Raw genomic sequence first — 19,728 nt, forward strand, 5'->3', positions numbered from 1 at the left:
TTGTTCCACCATTGGGGAGCCAGAGCAGCGAACAGTTTTGACTGGGCTGAGCGGGAACTGTACTTCCTCAGTGGTAGGGAGGCGAGCAGGTCACCTTCATTCAGTCCTTCCTGCCAGAGGTGGATGAACGCAGTGCCCTTATTTGGGTGTAGGGCCTGATCAGAGCCTGGAGGTACTGAGGTGCCGTTCCCCTCACAGCTCCGTAGGCAAGCACCATGATCTTGTAGCGGATGCGAGCTTCAACTGGAAGCCAGTGGAGAGAGCGGAGGAGCGGGGTGACGTGAATTCTGAATGAATGAGACATTAAGAAGATGCAAAAGAGAATGTAACTAAATACTATAATACAATGAAAGAGAAGTGAGGGAACAATAATCAGTTCCTGTAGTGGTATGTTGGTAGGGATAAGTACAGATCTTCACCACTGGAGGGCAATGAATAGCAAGCAGAAAGGAATGTGATTTCCTGTACTGGTGCAAGACTAGAATACTCCACAACATGTCAGCATTCTGTAAGATACGAAGACAGCTATAATGACCACGTTGACATACAAAGTAGCCAACAATTTCAATATTAAGTTATTTCACGCAGGAGTCAGGTAACGCTTTACCAAATGCTCTTACCTGCAAATGAGTGATATGTATTAGTATGTGATAACATAGTCGAATTTTGGAGTATTAGACAAACTCATATCTCAGTTTGAGGCAACTTGAGAAAAACGGAAAGTATAGTTCTTCAAGTCAACTGTAATAGCTGTCAAAATGATCCCATGTGGACTTGGTCAACCATAATAACAGAATGCAGCATCAGTACCAAGGAAATGTACTTGCGCAGTTCTCCTAAACTTGCATCTTATAGGAGGGGTGTACCTCATCCACTTGAATTGTCTTGCATTGATTACATCTACAAATACAACTGTGTGCACACCAGAAGCACAAATAACGTCACTTCAATTACTTTCTTCACGTAAAAAGACCAAGATACACATTGCAAAGACTATAATTTTTGTTTTTAGGATTTTAGCTCACCCTATTTTAGAGCTATTATGGTAAAATCCATTACCGTGTTGCGCGGGAGCAAGACAAGTTGTGTAGGCTGCTTAGCTAGCTACGAATATAGTACTACTTTGGTAAGCATTTTACATTTTCTTATAGGTAACACCATTCAGAATGTTTGTGAATATGATACTAACATACACATAATAGTATTACTTTCTTAACGGTATGTATTAGTTCGTTTTGAACTCAGATCAAAGCTAGAAAGACAGCCCGCATGTTCATGTTGTCACCGGAAAATACTAGAATGTCGCGAAAAGGAAACATTGTATCTAAACACTAGGTAGCTACATTTTGACAAGCATGAAGATGTATCTACATGTAATCATATGTAATGCCATGTTCATGGGTCGCGGGAGAATATCGGTGTCTGGAATGAAACTGGATTTGTCCACGTTTCTGTTTGTGTGCACGACCCGATGGGCTAATGCATGGGGGTAAGGGTTAGTGTCCTTGCTACATACCCACACTGTTATGCACGAATCATGCATCCTACAAGTCGGACACTTGTAGAATGGATTCGCAACTGAAATTCAATTCAGGTGTGCAATAGGTAGGTGCATGGTCCTGTAACATTTCCCCAATTGGCTTTTTCGTAGGACTTGATGCATTTCATCTAGCTGTTCTTTCTGTGTATGTAGGCTAAAGTTGCATTCTGTTTGCACTGTGTAGATGATCTGTGTATTATTATTATAATATCAAATCACATCAAATGTGATTGGTCACATGTGTCAACAGAGTGTCGTACGTCGCAAGAAGAATGGCTCGGGATTACAAACCGGGTGACTTGATCTTTGCGAAGATGAAGGGCTACCCTCACTGGCCTGCCAGGGTGAGCCAATACACAATCACACAAGACAAGTTACTTCCATTTACCATAACGACGTATGTAGAGCTGGGCGAGATCGACAAAAATCCATATCGCGATAAATTGCCTGAAATTATGCAATAACGATGCTTTTACAATGACATGTTTTCATGTATTATTCTTTTCTACTACTAGTTTGCTGATTGTAGCCATCAATTGTCCCATTAACAATCACTCATATTATCACAATTATTTCATTTCAAACTTCATATTTCTCTAGTATAGGCTACTTATCTTAATGAACGATATCAGCAAAATGCCTGTGATAAGTGATGGGTATGGTCTGTCGATTATTTTTGGTTTATCGTCCCAGCTCTAACGTATAGTCATTTGTCTTATTTCATGGTATTATAGAGTTGTTACTTCCATTCTAAACACTTAATGCACTTGTTACACATATAATTTTGGCGCTTGTAACACCAGGGTAGTGGGTTCGATTCCCGGGACCACCCATACGTAGAATGTATGCACACATGACTGTAAGTCGCTTTGGATAAAAGCATCTGCTAAATGGCATATATATATATTATATATATATATATATAAAATTTGTCACATGGGGCATTTATTAAAGATGGATGTTTTGAATTGTCTGCCAACTACATGACATGTACATACTAATGTACATACTAGGCTAATCAATTCACTGCTCTTTCCCTTTCTACCAGATTAATGACTACTCTGATGGAGCTGTGAAGCCGGCCAACATGAAGTTTCCCATCTTTTTCTTTGGTACCCATGAAACGTAAGAAGTGAGCTACAGTAGTTCCCTTTGTCTCACCCATACACTATACTACAATACACTACACCCTCTATCTGAACAATACACCAGTACTTGATATTGGCATTGTGTACAATATACAAACATCAGTTTGAGCACCAGAAAAGCATCTATGCATTGACTTTCCTCCTCTATTGCAGTGCATTCCTAGGCCCCAAAGATATATATCCCTACCTGCCCAATAAGGAGAAGTATGCCAAGCCTAACAAGAGAAAGGGCTTCAACGAAGGCCTGTGGGAGGTTGAGAACAACCCAAAGGTGGAGCTGAATGGAGAGACGGTTTGTTTTATCTCCTCTCTTTTGTCATGTTGCTCTGGTTCGTGTTCATTAGGGCACAAACGGAAGATGTTATGCAACAGAAAGTGAATGTGAGCGTTCAGCCTGGCCTCAGAGCCATATGAAAAGTACTTTACGTATTTCTAAGCACCTCTAAGACGTACTGTATGATGCCTGTTAATGGTCTAGTTACTTTAGACAGAAACAAAAGTGGGGAGGATGAGGGGCCTAATCCGCGACCGTCTACGTCGCACGTTGAGAGTCGGGTCAGGGACAACTGTAGCATTTTAGCTAACCCATCAAATCTTATTTTATTTGTCACGTACACAGTTTACAGCAGGTATAAACGGTGCAATGAAATACTTATGTGCTAGCTCCCCCAACAATCGGTACATTAATCAATTTAGTGCCAAATGAACATGACCCTGGAGTTCTCTATGTTGGGGGTTGCCCTAATGGTTAAAGGGGCAATCTACTATTGCTACATCAATTTTTGTTAAATGAATGATATATAGCCATTGATTCTTGACGAATATAACTTATAAATGCCTCATGAGCTTAGTTCAAGTGTCATACCCCATCAGAACCCAGAATATAAGCTTGTTTAACTCAACATTTAAAAAAACAAAGTCAAATGTAAACAAACACTGTATATAGCTTCAAAATATGTGGTTAAATCTATAATTTGGATATCATGGATGGTCAGTCCTTGCATCCATAGTTCTGCCTATGAATGCAAGAGCAGTAATATTCTATTTCTCAAGGCCCATCCCTCAGCTGTTTACCAAAACAAGTGACGCCTTTTTGTTATTGTTTCAAATGTGGATTTCCCCTTTAAGGTTGGGTTTAGGGGTTAAAGTAGTCTGTTCCTCGGTCTCTGATTTAGGAATGTTTTTTTTATTTTTAGTAACATGTTGTTTTTTTCCATTAGCAAATGATGCTGTCGGATAACGTAACGGAGAAGGACTCTGACAGTAACCCGGAAGGGGACGAGGAGGGAGATTATGAGAAGAGGAAGAAACCCAAAGTAGGCTAACTATTCTACCATCTACCTTAATTCATAGGTCATTATTTTTATATGGACTTTTACTGTGTTATTCACGTGAACACCATAGAATACTGACTAACCTCACTTTCTTGACAAGCACCACGCCTACGTAACATTAAATGCCGTGCGCTCTTGTACCAATGTGTCTGTCTGCTGTTGATGTTGTCTCCTTTTGCCAATGGTACCGTGCTTTGTGTCTTAATACCCCAGGAGGCAAATCTTGAATTGGCAAATGTTATTTGTGGGGTATATTACTAGTACTTGACCAGAGTTGTTTGTCCAAGCTGAATCCCAATTACGTGTGGAATTGTCTGGGAGCGAAGGACTGAATTCAAGGGAGAGACGGGGCCCAACTTCTCTCTCTGTCTAGCTGTCAATTGGCCCCACTAAATAACTAACCTAACCCCCCATACCCTGGGCCCTGTGTGTTTTGATATGGTTACACAGGTGTCGGGGGCTGAGAGTGAGGCTGGACAGGAGGAGGAGGATGATGAGGAGGATGGGGGCATGCAGGTCTCTGAACAGGGACAGCCCCAGGGCCAGGATGTACGTACTGTTGCATGATGGGATAGGTGACCCTCCCACCCCACTTAGGGAAAGCATGATGTGGCACCTGGTGACTTTCCTTTTATAGGTGGTGTTATTTTGTTCCTATTGCTAGGCAACCGTGTTACCACGTTAGCACGACTACCGTTGCAAAGCCTTAAGGTGATGGTTTGGCGCCGTATCCTCCCTCTGTTTCTTAGCTAGCCTGGTTTTTCTGTTGGTAACGATGGTATTTTGAGTGTTTTACAACTGTACCACTGAACTACAGGGCTATGGAGGGTTATTTCCCTGTAGTGAATGGTGAGAGGGCAGGGCAAAGAGAGAGGAGTTTTCAGTACCTGTGTTACAGCCTGTAAGTTTAATATACCATGGATATTGGTGTGATTGTGCCCTTAAAATAACCACTGTCGTTCATTTTGAACAAACCTGGGCTCTCATTATGGGGGATCACGCAAATGTTGTGTTTAGTGAGAGTGGTCCTTCACCATAAATACGTAAATAAATGGGTAAATGTTTTTGTGAATTAGATGTGGTATGTTAAATGTAATTTGCATGACCTGAATGCATGTTCCTTTCCTTCCCACCTCCTAAAGGTTTGATGTACTAGACTGTTTTACTGACTCAGGCGCTGAGGCCTGATTGTTGATCAGTGGCACGTGTTGCTCCCTCACTCCTTGTGGTGTTTTTATCAAGCTTTTAATTGGTGGGCTGAACTACAGCAATTCTTATCAGTTAAAGCAACGTATTTATGTTTTATTTTTGCATGGCATTCTATGTCGCTCTGGAGAAAGGTAAGTTGCTCTCTTGCGCCAATGACTGATCCTTCATTTGATAGGAACTGTTCTGGAACATGGAAACTAGACTCTTGCCTGCTGACTTGGTAGGTGTAATACCACAGTAATCCACTAGATGTGGCTGAAACACAACTTCCCCTTATTTTATGGCAAGGACAGTTGGGAGGGAATTATTACAAATCAAATGCAGTCAAATATATTGGCACCTTTGTATGATTTACTATTTATTCTAAAATAAGTTCAAATTGAAAAATATGTTGGTGTTTACACGTGTATTTGTTTGATTTTACAACTGTACATGACAAAAAATAAATACATTAAGATTTCTAACTTCAAAGTAAAATAATGGCTTGGATTAAATTGATCAAATTAATTTGTTTGGAGCCAATGATTCTTGTTTTTATTGTGTAATTTCTCACCTGTGCGAAGTTTCATGTGCCTACAGGGTAAAAATAGCAATTTAATAGAAAAGCAGAACATTCTACTCCATTGCACTGCATTGTGAAGAGCAAAGTGTGCCAATCTATTTGACAGCCTCTCTGTCTGTTTTTTCTAGGACCCCACACCAAATGAATCTACAGACACTCCCAAACCCAAGAGAAGAAGGAAGAAAAAGGTATCCCATATCCTCATTTATAAACTGGGTGGTTCGAGCCCTGAATGCTGATTGGCTGACAGCCCAGCCGTGGTATATCAGACCGTATACCACGGGTATGACAAAATATTTTATTTTTACTGCTCTAATTATGTTGGTAACCAGTTTTTATAACAGCAATAAGGCACCTCTGGGGTTTGTGGTATACGGACAATATACCATGGCTAAGGGCTGTGTCCAGGCACTCTGTGTTGCGTCGTGGATGAGAACAGCCCATAGCCGTGGTATATTGACCATATACCACACCCCCCCGGGCCTTATTGCTGAAGTATAACATTAATTCACCTAATCTAGACATAATACAACTTGTGAATCACCTTGAACCTAAACTCGCTGTCTTGTGTCTCTTGTCAGAGTGATGTAGAGGCTGACTCTGAGAAAGAGGACACTGCCAACAGTCCCACATCCAGCCCTCTAGGTACAGTGTCTGTCAATGCAACCCTCTACCTTTCCCACTGTGTGCAAGACAGCAGACCTACCCCAGGCACTCTATTGTTTTGTCAAAGGGTAAAACAACAACCAAAGTCATGGAAAACAGCTTGCATAGTGCTCCTCTGTACTGGGACAGTAGTGTCCCCCCTCATTATGATAACTGATGATGACTCATAACTACAAACTCTATGACCTGTGTGTGTCCAGATGGAGAGGGCCCCACTCCTAAGAGGCGAGGCAGGAAGACCAAAGCTGAGAAGATGCTCCTACTCCAGCAGCAGGACCCCCAGGGCTCAGGCAGTGACATGTACGGTTGTGGTTATGGTTCATCTGTCTGTCTTGCCTGCTGTTATCTCCTGTAGAGGCCTCTTCAGCAGGCTTCTCCTTGTCCAACTCCTACTTCTTATCATCAGAACTGAGGTCGCCATTCATATTGTTATCTAGAGCAAGAGACATACAGACAGACAAGAAACACACAGAAATGCATACAATATGAGCAAATGTATATTTACAAGAACAATAAATATGTATTTTAAGAATTTTCTGTTCTATACAATTTCAGTTTTATGTATCTAATAGAATCTCGGTATATGAGACCCATCTGCTGATTTTAAAGGATCCACTAGTAATCCATCATTAACGGACTGTTTAATTGTCAGAAAAACAACAGTGGCTCACCACTACTGTAGCTACCATTGAGCAACATTGCTTTGACTTTCCTGGGTAAAATAACTCCTAAAAGACGTTTCTCTCCATTCAGGGACACTGCTGAGTCGGACAGAAAGAGAAAGAGGACGCCGGAAGACAAGTCCAAGAGAGGAGAGGAGGAGAAGAGGCTGGACGGGAGGAGAAAGAAGGAAGACAACAAAGGGAGAGAGTTGGAGGGGAAGAAGGACCCTGATGCTAAACGGAGGAGACAGACCAAAGAGGAGAGCTCCTCTGACTCAGAGAACCAGGAGGTGGGTGTTCCACAACCAGACAGGGGAAGTGTCCCAAATGGAACCCTAATCCCTATGTGGGACACTACTATTGACCATGGCCCATAGGGAGTAGTGCACTAAATAGGGATTAGGGTGCCTTGGGGCTCTGGTCAAAAGTAGTGAACTAGTTATTCTAATTTAGTTACTGTTTCCACTATTGCATAGTGTGCCCTAAATAGCCTAGTGAAGCAGACAGTTACACAGTGAAACCATGTCATGACAAACGGTGCCAGCCAAGCATGTCTACATGTATGTACATCCAATCAGCATCTCTTTCTCCACCCCGTTAACCATTAGAAGAGCAAGGGGGTTGCGGGAGACCGCAAGCGGCAGCAGCCCACTCTGACCGAGACGGGGGACAAAGACGATCGTCAACGACGCAAACCAGACGAGCAGAAAGAGTAAGGCATCCATCCATCCGTCTTATCTATCTCCCAACACTCACCTTTAGTTTAGTACCCCACATCACCCCACACGGGGGCTCCACATCACCCCACACGGGGGCTCCACATCACCCCACACGGGGGCTCCACATCACCCCACACGGGGGCTCCACATCACCCCACACGGGGGCTCCACATCACCCCACACGGGGACTCCACATCCCCCTCACGTGGACTCCACATCCCCCCTCACGGGGACTCCACATCCCCCACACGGGGACTCCACATCCCCCACACGGGGACTCCACATCCCCCCACACGGGGACTCCACATCCCCCCACACGGGGACTCTACATCCCCCCACACGGGGACTCTACATCCCCCCCACACGGGGACTCCACATCCCCCCACACGGGGACTCCACATCCCCCCTCACGGGGACTCCACATCCCCCCACACAGGGATATACATTTTCAATGGCTAGTGATTTTATTTTTTACTGCTCCATCTAAAAATGGCTCCCGACGTGACAGTCGGTGTGTAGAATGCCGTGTGTCAGAGGTCAATGTGACAAGATGACAGGGTCAGGGTTTATGTTGAATGGCAGCCGCAGCGGGAGGACAGGGGAGTGACAATTGGATGTCAGACATGAGGGTCATTCCATGTGCACAGGTCACTGCTGGCGCTGGGCAGAAGTCTCCATAGAAACACTCCGTAGGGGTCTGGATGGGGTGGGAATTGGGTTCCCTGTTCTGTACATCCATCTCAAATGATCTCCAGTTGATATGTTGATGATGGAATTTCCAGTGGTGCTACTCTTAAAATGACTGGCAGTTGTGTGTGTGTGTGTGTGTGTGTGTGTGTGTGTGTGTGTGCGTGTGAGGTTTTTGGTAAGTCATTTGCATCATTTGCATGAACTTCAAATTGAAATGGACACATGACCTGAGTTGATTTGGTGCGTTAATGGTCTTCTGTGTTTCAGGCAAAACAAAGATGATGGAAACAAAGTGGATGAAAGGAAAGGAGACAAGAAGAAAGGTGACTACTTGGTGCTACTTGTCCTCTGTCAAGATAGATCAACTCTGGCTTTCATGAACAAATCATGACCGATGTCGGTTTTTGTTTCCTTCATGGCAGAGATATCGATAGAATCGAGGCTGCTGAGGTTGCATGGAGAAATCAAAATCTCCCTCAAGATTGACAACCCAGTAAGTTGCCCTAAAAGACTGCCCTAAATCTAGACCGTGCCTTCTACAGAGCCCTTACTCAAGAGACAATCAATTATTTACTTCACCAGGGTCATTTTACACACTCACTCTTTGCAGAAGAAGAAGCTTTGAAATCATTCTAGGTTTTAGTTGGGAGACAGTTGAATGGATCCTCCTAGCCTAGCCATTGTAAGCTGAAGGGTGGTTTTGGTTTTGTTTGACATTTGTGGCTGTCACACTGAAGCCAGAGTCTAGTTGAACCTTATCTTGACCTGTGATGGATTCAGGTCTTCAGAGCAGACAAGTTCACTGAGTAAAGCATCAGGTTTTTGTCTGGGTTTACATGAGGCTGAAAGAAAAAGAAGCTGCTCTCTTTGGTTAGACCGAGGGTGAAGTTATTATGCAATGGTATAAGTACATTTCAAGTTGAATGTTTTGTGTGTCCGTCTATTGCAACGGATGGCTCTTCTGCTACTCTTAACCTTCAACCCCACCCAAACAACACCAACAATACCATATTTATGGGGGGGGGGCATCTAATCCCATTTTGTATTGGTCACATGCGCCAAATACAACAGTGAAATGCTTACGAGCCCATTCCCAACACTGCAGAGCTAAAAAGTAAGACCAATATTTGCAAAATAAAATGGTAACACAATAAAAACAAATAAGGAGTTTATATACCAGGAGTACCCGTGTGGACAAGGGGAACACTAGTTGTCATTGAGTTCACTTGACCTCTTGACACCTTCCTGACTGTTACCAGATGTATTTCTGGGTGACAGTTAATATGCCATTTAGCAGATGCTTTTATCCTGGGTGACTTAGTCATGTCCATTATGCCCAGTCAACACATACCTTCTCAAATGGGCAAAACGGCTAGATTAGTGACACAACCAGCAGCTATATCAGTGACACAACCAGCAGCTATATTAGTGACACAACCAGCAGCTATATTAGTGACACAACCAGCAGCTATATTAGTGACACAACCAGCAGCTAGATTAGTGACACAACCAGCAGCTATATCAGTGACACAACCAGCAGCTATATTAGTGACACAACCAGCAGCTATATTAGTGACACAACCAGCAGCTATATCAGTGACAAAACCAGCAGCTATATCAGTGACACAATCAGCAGCTATATTAGTGTCAAAACCAGCAGCTATATCAGTGACAAAACCAGCAGCTATATCAGTGACAAAACCAGCAGCTATATCAGTGACAAAACCAGCAGCTATATCAGTGACAAAACCAGCAGCTGTATCGGTGACAAAACCAGCAGCTGTATCGGTGATAAAACCAGCAGCTGTATCGGTGATAAAACCAGCAGCTGTATCGGTGATAAAACCAGCAGCTGTATCGGTGATAAAACCAGCAGCTGTATCGGTGATAAAACCAGCAGCTGTATCGGTGATAAAACCAGCAGCTGTATCGGTGATAAAACCAGCAGCTGTATTGGTGATAAAACCAGCAGCTGTATTGGTGATAAAACCAGCAGCTGTATTGGTGATAAAACCAGCAGCTGTATTGGTGATAAAACCAGCAGCTGTATTGGTGATAAAACCAGCAGCTGTATTCGTGATAAAACCAGCAGCTGTATTGGTGACAAAACAGGCAGCTGTATTGGTGACACAACCAGCAGCTGTATTGGTGACAACCAGCAGCTGTATTGGTGACACAACCAGCAGCTGTATTGGTGACAAAACCAGCAGCTGTATTAGTGACAAAACCAGCAGCTGTATTGGTGACACAACCAGCAGCTGTATTGGTGACAAAACCAGCAGCTGTATTGGTGACACAACCAGCAGCTGTATTGGTGACAAAACCAGCAGCTGTATTAGTGACAATACCAGCAGCTGTATTGGTGATAAAACCAGCAGCTGTATTGGTGATAAAACCAGCAGCTGTATTGGTGACAAAACCAGCAGCTGTATTGGTGACAATACCAGCAAAAGTTATGGCCAATTTCAGTTAACTTACTGATTTGAAATGGAATTGACCCCAGCCTTGCACTATACAGTTATTATTGTTTGGGGGGGTAAGACCTTTTGTATTTTTGTCTAATAGGCTGTTACTCACCTGGTTGAAGAAGATAAATAGTTTTGTCATGTGTGTGTGTGTGTAGGATGTGAAGAAGTGTCTGGTGGCGTTGGATGAGCTGGGCATGCTGCAGGTCACCACCCAGCACCTGCAGAAACACTCAGAGCTCATTGCAACACTCAAAAAGGTAACGTCTCTGTCGGAGCTGCCCCCCTACATACACACACACACACACACACTTAGTTCCCAATGCCTTTTGTTTCACCAATAACCAAGTACCAATCATTATAATATAATATAATAATATATGCCATTTAGCAGACGCTTTTATCCAAAGCGACTTACAGTCATGTGTGCATACATTCTACGTATGGCTAGTCCCTCCACACAGCTGCTGTGTCCTGAGTTAATGTTGAAGTGTGAATGTCACCAAAAGTGTCCCAGAATGCATGTGCTGACCCACCCTGCTGGGGTTGAGGGTAGAGCTTCCCCTACATAGACTCTCACCTACTGCCACTTGCCCCTCTCCTTCTGCTTAGGTCATAGACTCACACCTACTGCCACTTGGCCCTCTCCTTCTGCTTAGATCATAGACTCTCACCTGCTGCCACTTGGCCCTCTCCTTCTGCTTAGGTCATAGACTCTCACCTGCTGCCACTTGGCCCTCTCCTTCTGCTTAGGTCATAGACTCACACCTGCTGCCACTTGGCCCTCTCCTTCTGCTTAGATCATAGACTCTCACCTGCTGCCCTTGCTTAGGTCCCTCTCTGCCACTTGGCCCTGCTTAGGTCATAGACTCTCACCTGCTGCCACTTGGCCCTCTCCTTCTGCTTAGGTCATAGACTCTCACCTGCTGCCACTTGGCCCTCTCCTTCTGCTTAGGTCATAGACTCTCACCTGCTGCCACTTGGCCCTCTCCTTCTGCTTAGGTCATAGACTCACACCTACTGCCACTTGGCCCTCTCCTTCTGCTTAGGTCATAGACTCACACCTACTGCCACTTGGCCCTCTCCTTCTGCTTAGGTCATAGACTCACACCTGCTGCTTCTTGGCCCTCTCCTTCTGCTTAGGTCATCACATTATAAGAGTACATAAGAACATCTGCTAATTGTATGCATGTGTATATGTTCATGCATACTTTATACCCCATGTACATGCTGCTGCTCTTTGTTGCCAGATCTGGGGATTTATTAAGTGAAATGCTATTGATATTCTAATAATAATATATGTCCTTTAGCAGACTCTTTTACCCAAAGCAACTTATTCATTTGTGCATACATTTTACATACGCTATGCTCTACCAACCTGAGCTACAGAGGACCAGCTATATCTCCTGTATTTACTGTCTGTTCTCCATGGGTGAGCAGATCCGGAGGTTCAAGGCCAGCCAGGACATCATGGACAAGTCCACCATGCTGTACAACAAGTTTAAGAGCATGTTCCTGCTGGGGGAGGGGGACCAGCTGCTCAGCCAGGTGCTCAACAAGTCCATAGCAGAGCAGAAGCAGCAGGAGGAGGCCAGGAAGGGAGCCCAGAAGAAGGCTGAGCGGGCCAGGGAGAACAACACAGGTACTGTGAGGAGAGAGGGACTGGGGCTCTGTTCCTATATACACACTGGCAAGCTGCATACTAGTGAACTTAGGAAAGCCAAGAGTGGTGCTTTGAAGAAGGCTGAGCAAGTCAGGGAGAACAACACAACAATGGGAGTGTAGGAGTGGGACCGGGGTCTTGTGGAGTGGGAGATAAGTCATAAATGTAAGGGAGGTGGTTTGGTGGCACATTACTGACTGTATGTCTGGACCTAGAGCTAAACCCAAGGCTTTAGCTCAGTGGGCTAATGTAATTTGGAGTCGTGTGGTTGATACCTGATCACTCACAATAGCTGGGTTTATAAGTTGTCCAAAAGCACTGGTCTCAGATCAGATTAGCCTACAGAATCCTTCAGAAAGATGAAGAAATATTACCCAGTATCTGTGGTTAGGGTCAACGCCCTACATATTCCTCCTTGGGAATCTGATAGAAATCCTAGATGTGATGAGCGTCAACTCCTCAAACATGACGTATTCAGAAGGATGTGTGTCTTCCTCAGTGTTCTGCAATGCTCATTGTGTGGCCTGTGACATATCCTGTGAATTTCTGTCCATAAGACTAATTGTTTGGGAGAAACTCCTCACCAGCCAGTATAGAGAAAGGCCAAACCGACTCTGAGACTTAACAGATCTGTACCCTTTTGTTTAGAATGTTTTTTAGTAATGACATTTTTTACATAAACAATTACTGTGGGAACATATGAAAGATAAACACTCACTTAGTATAGGTAGTTACGTATCCGCTCTTGGCTCAATGCCAACTTGTGATATGCACACACAAATCTGATTTTTTGCATAAGTCAGGCAGTGTTAACATTAGGAGAATTATCTCAAATTCTAGTTATGCCCACATATCGTATTATGATTCGACACTGTATTTAATCAGTTATGGTGGGCTGGATCCAAACTGGGAATACACGCAACTTTTGCATAAATCGTCATGTTGTCAATGGGAGATTCATTGGAATGAAAATTGGCGTGAGCATTGTGCATTCATCCCTGTATGAAAAGAGTGTTGTCTACTGATCATATAGGCTTTGGTGTTCTGGCCACGTCATTGGCCACCCTTTATGACCGGTTAGGCCACTCGTGTAGACTAAAGCCCTGTTCACACTGCAGGCCTTAATGCACAAATCGGTTTTGGAATACTGACTGTCCAAATGGCAAGTTGCATGTGACCAAATTTGGATATGTGTGTGTTCAGACAAGTCATTTTCTGGCTACACTACGCTAGTTGTCATAGTAACGACGGGTGGTGTTGATTGCTCCATTTCCTATCACTCCATTTATTTGACCTTTTATTTAACTAGGCAAGTCAGTTAAGAAAAAAATCTTATTTTCAATGGCGGTTCTAGGAACAGTGGGTTAACTGCTTTGTTCAGGGGCAGAAGGACAGATTTGTACCTTGTCAGCTCGGGGTTACGCTGCCGCCCCAAGTGTAGCAAGCTAAGGTGACAACAATGCCTGCCATGGACATTTCCCAGTTGCTTTCAATGTTGAAAATCAGTTTTAGGGTCATGAAATCTGGTCAGCAGGTTATTGTCATGCAAAGACTGGCGGTCTCACGGTAAATGACCGTTAATTAACACCTTCAGCATCTCCATGCCTCCTCGCATACAAGCCGCTGATTCGCCCCTTTGGAACATCTACATTTAAAAAAAGTCTAAATCAATTTAATGTACACCATCGCAATAAGTCCATGTATTTTAGTGAGGTCTAAAGAAACATTATGATATGAAAAGGTATTTCAGAAGAACAGGACATGAGTCGGCCAGGCTACTGTAGGCCTATGTTATCTGGCTATGCTCCACGCCATGGGCTTGTTCATCTAGCTGATAATATACAAGTCCCATCACATTATTTTATGTTATGATTTTATAGTAAGAAGAATGTAATTGAACTTAGCTGCATCAAATAGCAAGTATATTTCTCCCATTACGGAGCGAGAGCACATATGAAGTATGTATGTTGAGCATAAAGTGACCATTTGAAACAGGTCTTTATATGCTAGATTTAGAGTTATTTGGGAACTTTAGTTGTGAATGATGCAAACATTAGAATGTCTTAGAAATCAGAATGTATATGGTCTGGATGATCCGACTGACTGTAAGCTGTTGTTGATTTAAAAAAAGCTTGCATTCTGTTCCTTGCCTCAGGCTGCACAGCTGTTCTCTCATCAACTGATCATATTTTCAACCATCACCATTACCAGACGTAATCTGTCTGCACTCGAATAGTGAGTGGAGGCCGCGCCCGTTTTGTAAGCTACTTGGGGTTTATAGCCAGCATGTGCTTAATATGAGCAGCTGAGAAATAAATATAAGAATATTTATTTCACTCCAAGCATGTCACCCAATTAATTATGAACATTCCGTATTACAAGGCTATTCAAAATGAAATCAAATTCACTAATTGCAGGTTAACTGTGAGCCGACCTCCACAATCAGTGAACCAACAGCATGGCCTAGGCCTGTACGTTCTCTCCCAGACTCATGGTATACATTTGAGTGTAGCAGCAGGTCCAGTCCATCCATTATGCATAATAATACAGTCCACACTGAAAAGCAATTACTATCATTTGTATAGAGTAGACCAATTATGTACCAAATACATCTTAAATCAGTTTTGTTTTTCTACCATGTGTAATATGCAGTAGGCGTATGTATTTTATAACATCTTAATTCCATTTTCTTTTTGGGGGATCTGGGCTCATGCATCAGCTCCAATATGCTTATGGGAGTTTTGAATGAATCATCACCTTAGAAAGAACTGTCCAACTATGTTTTACACTGTTCAAATGAATCATCACCGTGAGGTGCATTTTAAAAGTAAGATAGGGCTACTGTTTTCATAAGTGCTTGATGTGATTTTCAATTGTATTTGCATTGACATCAGAGTGGTTAGCGGGACAATTGAGCCCTGAGTAGCAGGCCATTAGGACCTGATGGTAGTTAGCAAGTTGGGTAAAGAATGTCCAGAGTGCATCAAAGGAGATGACCATGGACGGTTACGTGGAACCTTACTGCGGTCATGACTCGTGACTGGCGGTAATATGAGTGACCCCTGGTAAAAACACCCTTTTTAAACTTTCAAAGTATATGATCCAACTTTGAAAAGGAGTCCTTTTTGGCGAGCCACAGCAGTCAACTAGCGAGCCACAGCAGTCAACTAGCGAGCCACAGCAGTCCACTAGCTAGCCACAGCAGTCCACTAGCTAGCCACAGCAGTCCACTAGCTAGCCACAGCAGTCCACTAGCTAGCCACAGCAGTCCACTAGCTAGCCACAGCAGTCAACTAGCTAGCCACAGCAGTCAACTAGCTAGCTGTTTAGCTCTCTAGCACATTCACTCATTTGTTTGTAAACAATTAATAAAATAGTTAGCTACCACTTGTTCTTGCCAAAACGGTCAAGAGTATCAGCAAGCAACAAGATATGCCTAAAAACAGTCTTTAAAAAAAAAAACATTTGAGAGAAAATAAATCCGATTTGAATCTGATTTCAAACCACATACAAAGGTGATTTGAAATGTGACTTGAAATATCAGATTCATGTGATTACATTTTTTTTGGTTGTTCAGACTGCAGGAAAAATACCAGATTATAATCAGGTATGCAAAAAAATTGGGTTTGAGTAAAATGCCCCAGCAGCCTTACCACCATAGAATTAAATTGTGATCCTATAACTTCTCAGACTATGACCGGTCTGTAGGCATTATGCCCTTTTTTACGACGGGCCCGTAAGTATTAACATGACCAGGAGGGTTGTGTTCTAGTTGGGACCACATCCGTACCATTTAGCCACACCTCAGATAAGCATCTCTATGAAACAGGCATTTCCAATGGATAGAAAATCAGATTAGTCTCCGCCTGGCCCAGATATAGGCATGAGCGTATCACATGTCATCCCCCTCCTAACTCCTACAGGAGATTTCAGATTTGGGGTTGTAAAAGGAGAGCTGGAAAAAAATGTATGTCTGGACAAGAAGATGGTTGTCAGTTTGGATTATTAATGCAGGCTGAAAGTGTGTGTCTGCGTCTGTTCCTGACGTGTGTGTGACGCTTGCTCTAGATAACAATATGAATGGCGACTCCAGTCCTGATGATAAGAAGCAGGAGTCGGACAAGGAGAAGCCTGCTGAAGAGGCCTCGACAGGTGATAACAGCAGGTAAGACAAACAGATGGACTGTTGGACGGACAGACCGACAGGGGCCAATAAGTTCTGGGTGTTTGGAGGTCTGTGCTTGCTCACAAGACTTAACCAATCCTGCATGTTCCTTAGGCCGTTGGCGAATGTCCTGTATCTCTTTGGGCCTGAGTAGGTTTCATGAACAAGAAGTCCTAAACCAAGCAAATTTTCAAAGTATCCGTATTTTGTCAATTTGCTAGTTACATCCCCATTTAGTGTTTGTATAACTTCTATAAACGTTCTTAACAGCGCTGTGCTAGTTGCCGTCCCATTTTCTAATCCCTTTGCCAGCAGTGTAGTGAAGGCCCAAGAGGAAACCAACTGATGAAGAAACATCTGACTAAACTGAAGGGGATGTTGGTGCTGCTGACCTGAGTCCTGACTGATCTGATCCCACCTGCACACACTAGTCCAAACACCACCAATAAGAGGTCCTGTTGCACAAATCCAGGCTCTTCTCTGGTCTGAACACCCACGTCTTAAACCCTCTAGAGCAGTGTCTTCCAAAGTCCTATTTTACATTTCATTTTTTATGATGAATGCATCCACTGTGGCTGTTTTTTAAACTGATGGTCTGGATAAGAGCGTCTGCTAAATGACTTAAATGTAATGTAGGTAGTAAGATCTTGCAGTTCAACTCTGAATTATACGGTAGTTACTGGTAGGAGTCTGACTAGTTTAGTAAAATGTACTTAATATGACCAATATTACTCTGGGTAGGTGCACATTTTGTTGTTGCACAGAAAGGAAATACTACTTGTGTGCCAAAGTTCTTTCTTCCACTCGCACACCCAAGTTTAAATGTCTGTCTGTTGTAAATAAGACTATTTTTGTGCCTGTCTGAGCCTGTTTAGCCTCCTTTGTAATAAAGCATTGGTTCAATAACAGTTTGTCGGTAACTACAGATTGATATTCAGTTATTGTTTGAAACATGGGTACTCATTTTTAGATTTGGTTAAATATTGGCACCCTTGCATGATTCACTTCCTTCAAAATACATTTAAATTAATAACTTGTTTACACTTCACAGGACCAAATCGAAATTAATATTTTTCACGTAAGTCAAATGGCCTAGACTAGCTTATTCAAAATTCATTCATTTGGAGGCAATGAGTCTAAGTCAGTTGTCACCTGTAGTAAGTTGCAGGTGCCTACAGGATAAGAGAAAGCAGAACATTCTGCTCTACTGCAAAGTACAAGTGGCGCCAATATAATTGACATCTGTACGCATTCAAATAAATTGCTTCCATCAATGGTACTGTGTCAAGTCGACAGTCAATCTTTCACAGGTCACACGGAAAACTATTAGCCTCAGATCTGAGCTTTCCGGTCTAAAATGGCCATCATTAGCTTAACAGATCGGTTAAGATGATTCCATTGAAGTGTTTTGAATCAAGACATTGCTAGAGTGCCCTTCCAAGTCACCACTCAAGAGCTTTTGCAGGGCGAGATCCCTATCCAGAGGTAGAAGACAGAAGGGTGTTGTCCCACTGATTTACACTTTAATTAGTGAAACCAATTCTTCGTACGAGCTATAATCATTGAAAGTGAACTTCTCATGAGTAGCATGAGCTGGTGACATCACCAGCTCACCACTGAAGGTTCATCAATCCGAAACGAACAGTCTGAGCTTTACAATTCTATGACTACAACAAAAACATTTCCATGTGATCATGAATCCCAAGACGAATAGAACAGTAAATAAAGTGCTTTAATGCCAACAGAAATATGTACCATTACTAATACTGCACAGCAGTAGGAGGGAGAAACGGGACGTCTCAGTTGAAGGCCCCAGGGTCCACATAAGGGTAGGCCAGGAACTGTCCTAGTTTGTTTCCTTTCTTGTCGTAGTGAAGCATGCGGAAGCATCGCTCACAGAAGAGACACGGGTCATTTGGGGCAAATGGATCATTTGTGGTTAACCATCTGAAAAAAAACACAAGCCAAATTAGTACACTGACAACTTGTAATGAATTTAAACTAATGTACAGTCAATTGTTAGGGGTGGTTTTTTGGCCAGGTCATTTAAAGAGTGATCTTTTTTCTACACACCTGCCGATGTAGACGTGACACACGGCGCACTTCCTGGTCATGACCCTGTGCTTGTGGGTAAGGAGAGGGTACAACTTCCTATCCAGGCAGTCATCCTTATGAGCCAGTCTGGAAACATTGGGCAGGGATAAAATAAAACATACCATGTCCACACTAATGAAACCTAGCTGTACTGAGCTAGCCTTGTTACACATCTACCATAGTGGCTGGAACCTTTCACCTTTAGCGTGGAATGGGACACTTTAGGGTGTCAAACTCATTCCATGGAGGGCCTAGTGTCTGCTGGTTTTTGTTTCTCCTTTTAATAAAGACCTGGACAACCAGGTGAGGAGAGTTCTTTACTAATTGCTAACCTTAATCAAGTACAAGGGAGGAGCGAACACTCGGTCCTCCGTGGAATGAGCTTGACCCCTGTGCTGTAGGACTGGGGCGCTTTTCCCCCCAAAACGGGGTCCTATGGATCCCAGGGGGGGGCACATTTTGGTTTTTGCCCTAATACTACACAGCTGATTCAAATGATCAAAAGGTTGATGAATCAGTTGTGTAGTTCTAGGGCAAAAAACAAAATGTGCACCCGTTGGGGTCCAGAGGACAGAGTTTGGAAAACACTGGTCTAGGGCATGTGATGGCTCCTGGGGGATCTTTTACTGAACAATGTATTTTAAAACAACCCAACAATACATGAAAAGCAAAACACTATCACAATTCTTTTTGAATGAATGTGTATTCTGTACTGTATTAAAACAGGGCCCATCTGGAAAAGAGACCTTGATCTCAGCCTTGACTCCCTGTCAAAATAAAGGTTAAATAAATAAAAACTGTGTTGAAAAGG

At 43.1% G+C, this 19,728-nt stretch overlaps 2 protein-coding genes across 6 annotated transcripts in view; one reads left to right on the forward strand and one right to left on the reverse strand.

The window, feature by feature from the left end:
• The first annotated feature begins 515 nt into the window (after positions 1-515).
• On the forward strand, positions 516-17,729 carry psip1a (PC4 and SFRS1 interacting protein 1a). 4 transcript variants are annotated; one of them, XM_046327250.1, is made up of 18 exons: positions 516-595; positions 1,791-1,884; positions 2,589-2,665; positions 2,842-2,980; positions 3,909-4,004; positions 4,473-4,571; positions 5,922-5,981; positions 6,375-6,438; positions 6,660-6,759; positions 7,213-7,411; positions 7,730-7,833; positions 8,798-8,853; positions 8,953-9,023; positions 11,154-11,255; positions 12,436-12,637; positions 16,727-16,823; positions 17,136-17,416; positions 17,460-17,729. In XM_046327250.1, the coding sequence occupies exons 1-17, from the start codon at positions 531-533 to the stop codon at positions 17,167-17,169; spliced, it is 1,659 nt and encodes a 552-aa protein (XP_046183206.1). In that variant the 5' UTR covers positions 516-530; the 3' UTR covers positions 17,170-17,416; positions 17,460-17,729. The 4 variants fall into 4 exon arrangements, with proteins under 4 accessions (XP_046183206.1, XP_046183207.1, XP_046183209.1 ...); XM_046327251.1 differs by having other exon boundaries at positions 17,139-17,416; XM_046327252.1 differs by lacking the exon at positions 516-595 and adding an exon at positions 975-1,126.
• snapc3 (small nuclear RNA activating complex, polypeptide 3) overlaps positions 2,556-19,728 on the reverse strand; it is a 31,537-nt gene continuing 14,364 nt past the window's right edge. Inside the window, exons 8-10 of one of the 2 annotated variants that reach the window (XM_046327255.1) lie at positions 18,897-19,004; positions 18,579-18,770; positions 2,556-6,892 (exon numbers count right to left, since the gene is read on the reverse strand). In XM_046327255.1, coding sequence (XP_046183211.1) covers positions 18,623-18,770; positions 18,897-19,004 — 256 coding nt within the window. In that variant the 3' untranslated portion in view covers positions 2,556-6,892; positions 18,579-18,622. Of the gene's footprint in view, positions 6,893-18,537; positions 18,771-18,896; positions 19,005-19,728 lie in introns of those variants that run through there. The other variant, XM_046327254.1, reaches the window with a different exon arrangement.

Source organism: Oncorhynchus gorbuscha, linkage group LG24 (assembly GCF_021184085.1).
Source record: "Oncorhynchus gorbuscha isolate QuinsamMale2020 ecotype Even-year linkage group LG24, OgorEven_v1.0, whole genome shotgun sequence".
In the NCBI taxonomy this organism is placed as follows: Eukaryota; Metazoa; Chordata; class Actinopteri; order Salmoniformes; family Salmonidae; genus Oncorhynchus; species Oncorhynchus gorbuscha.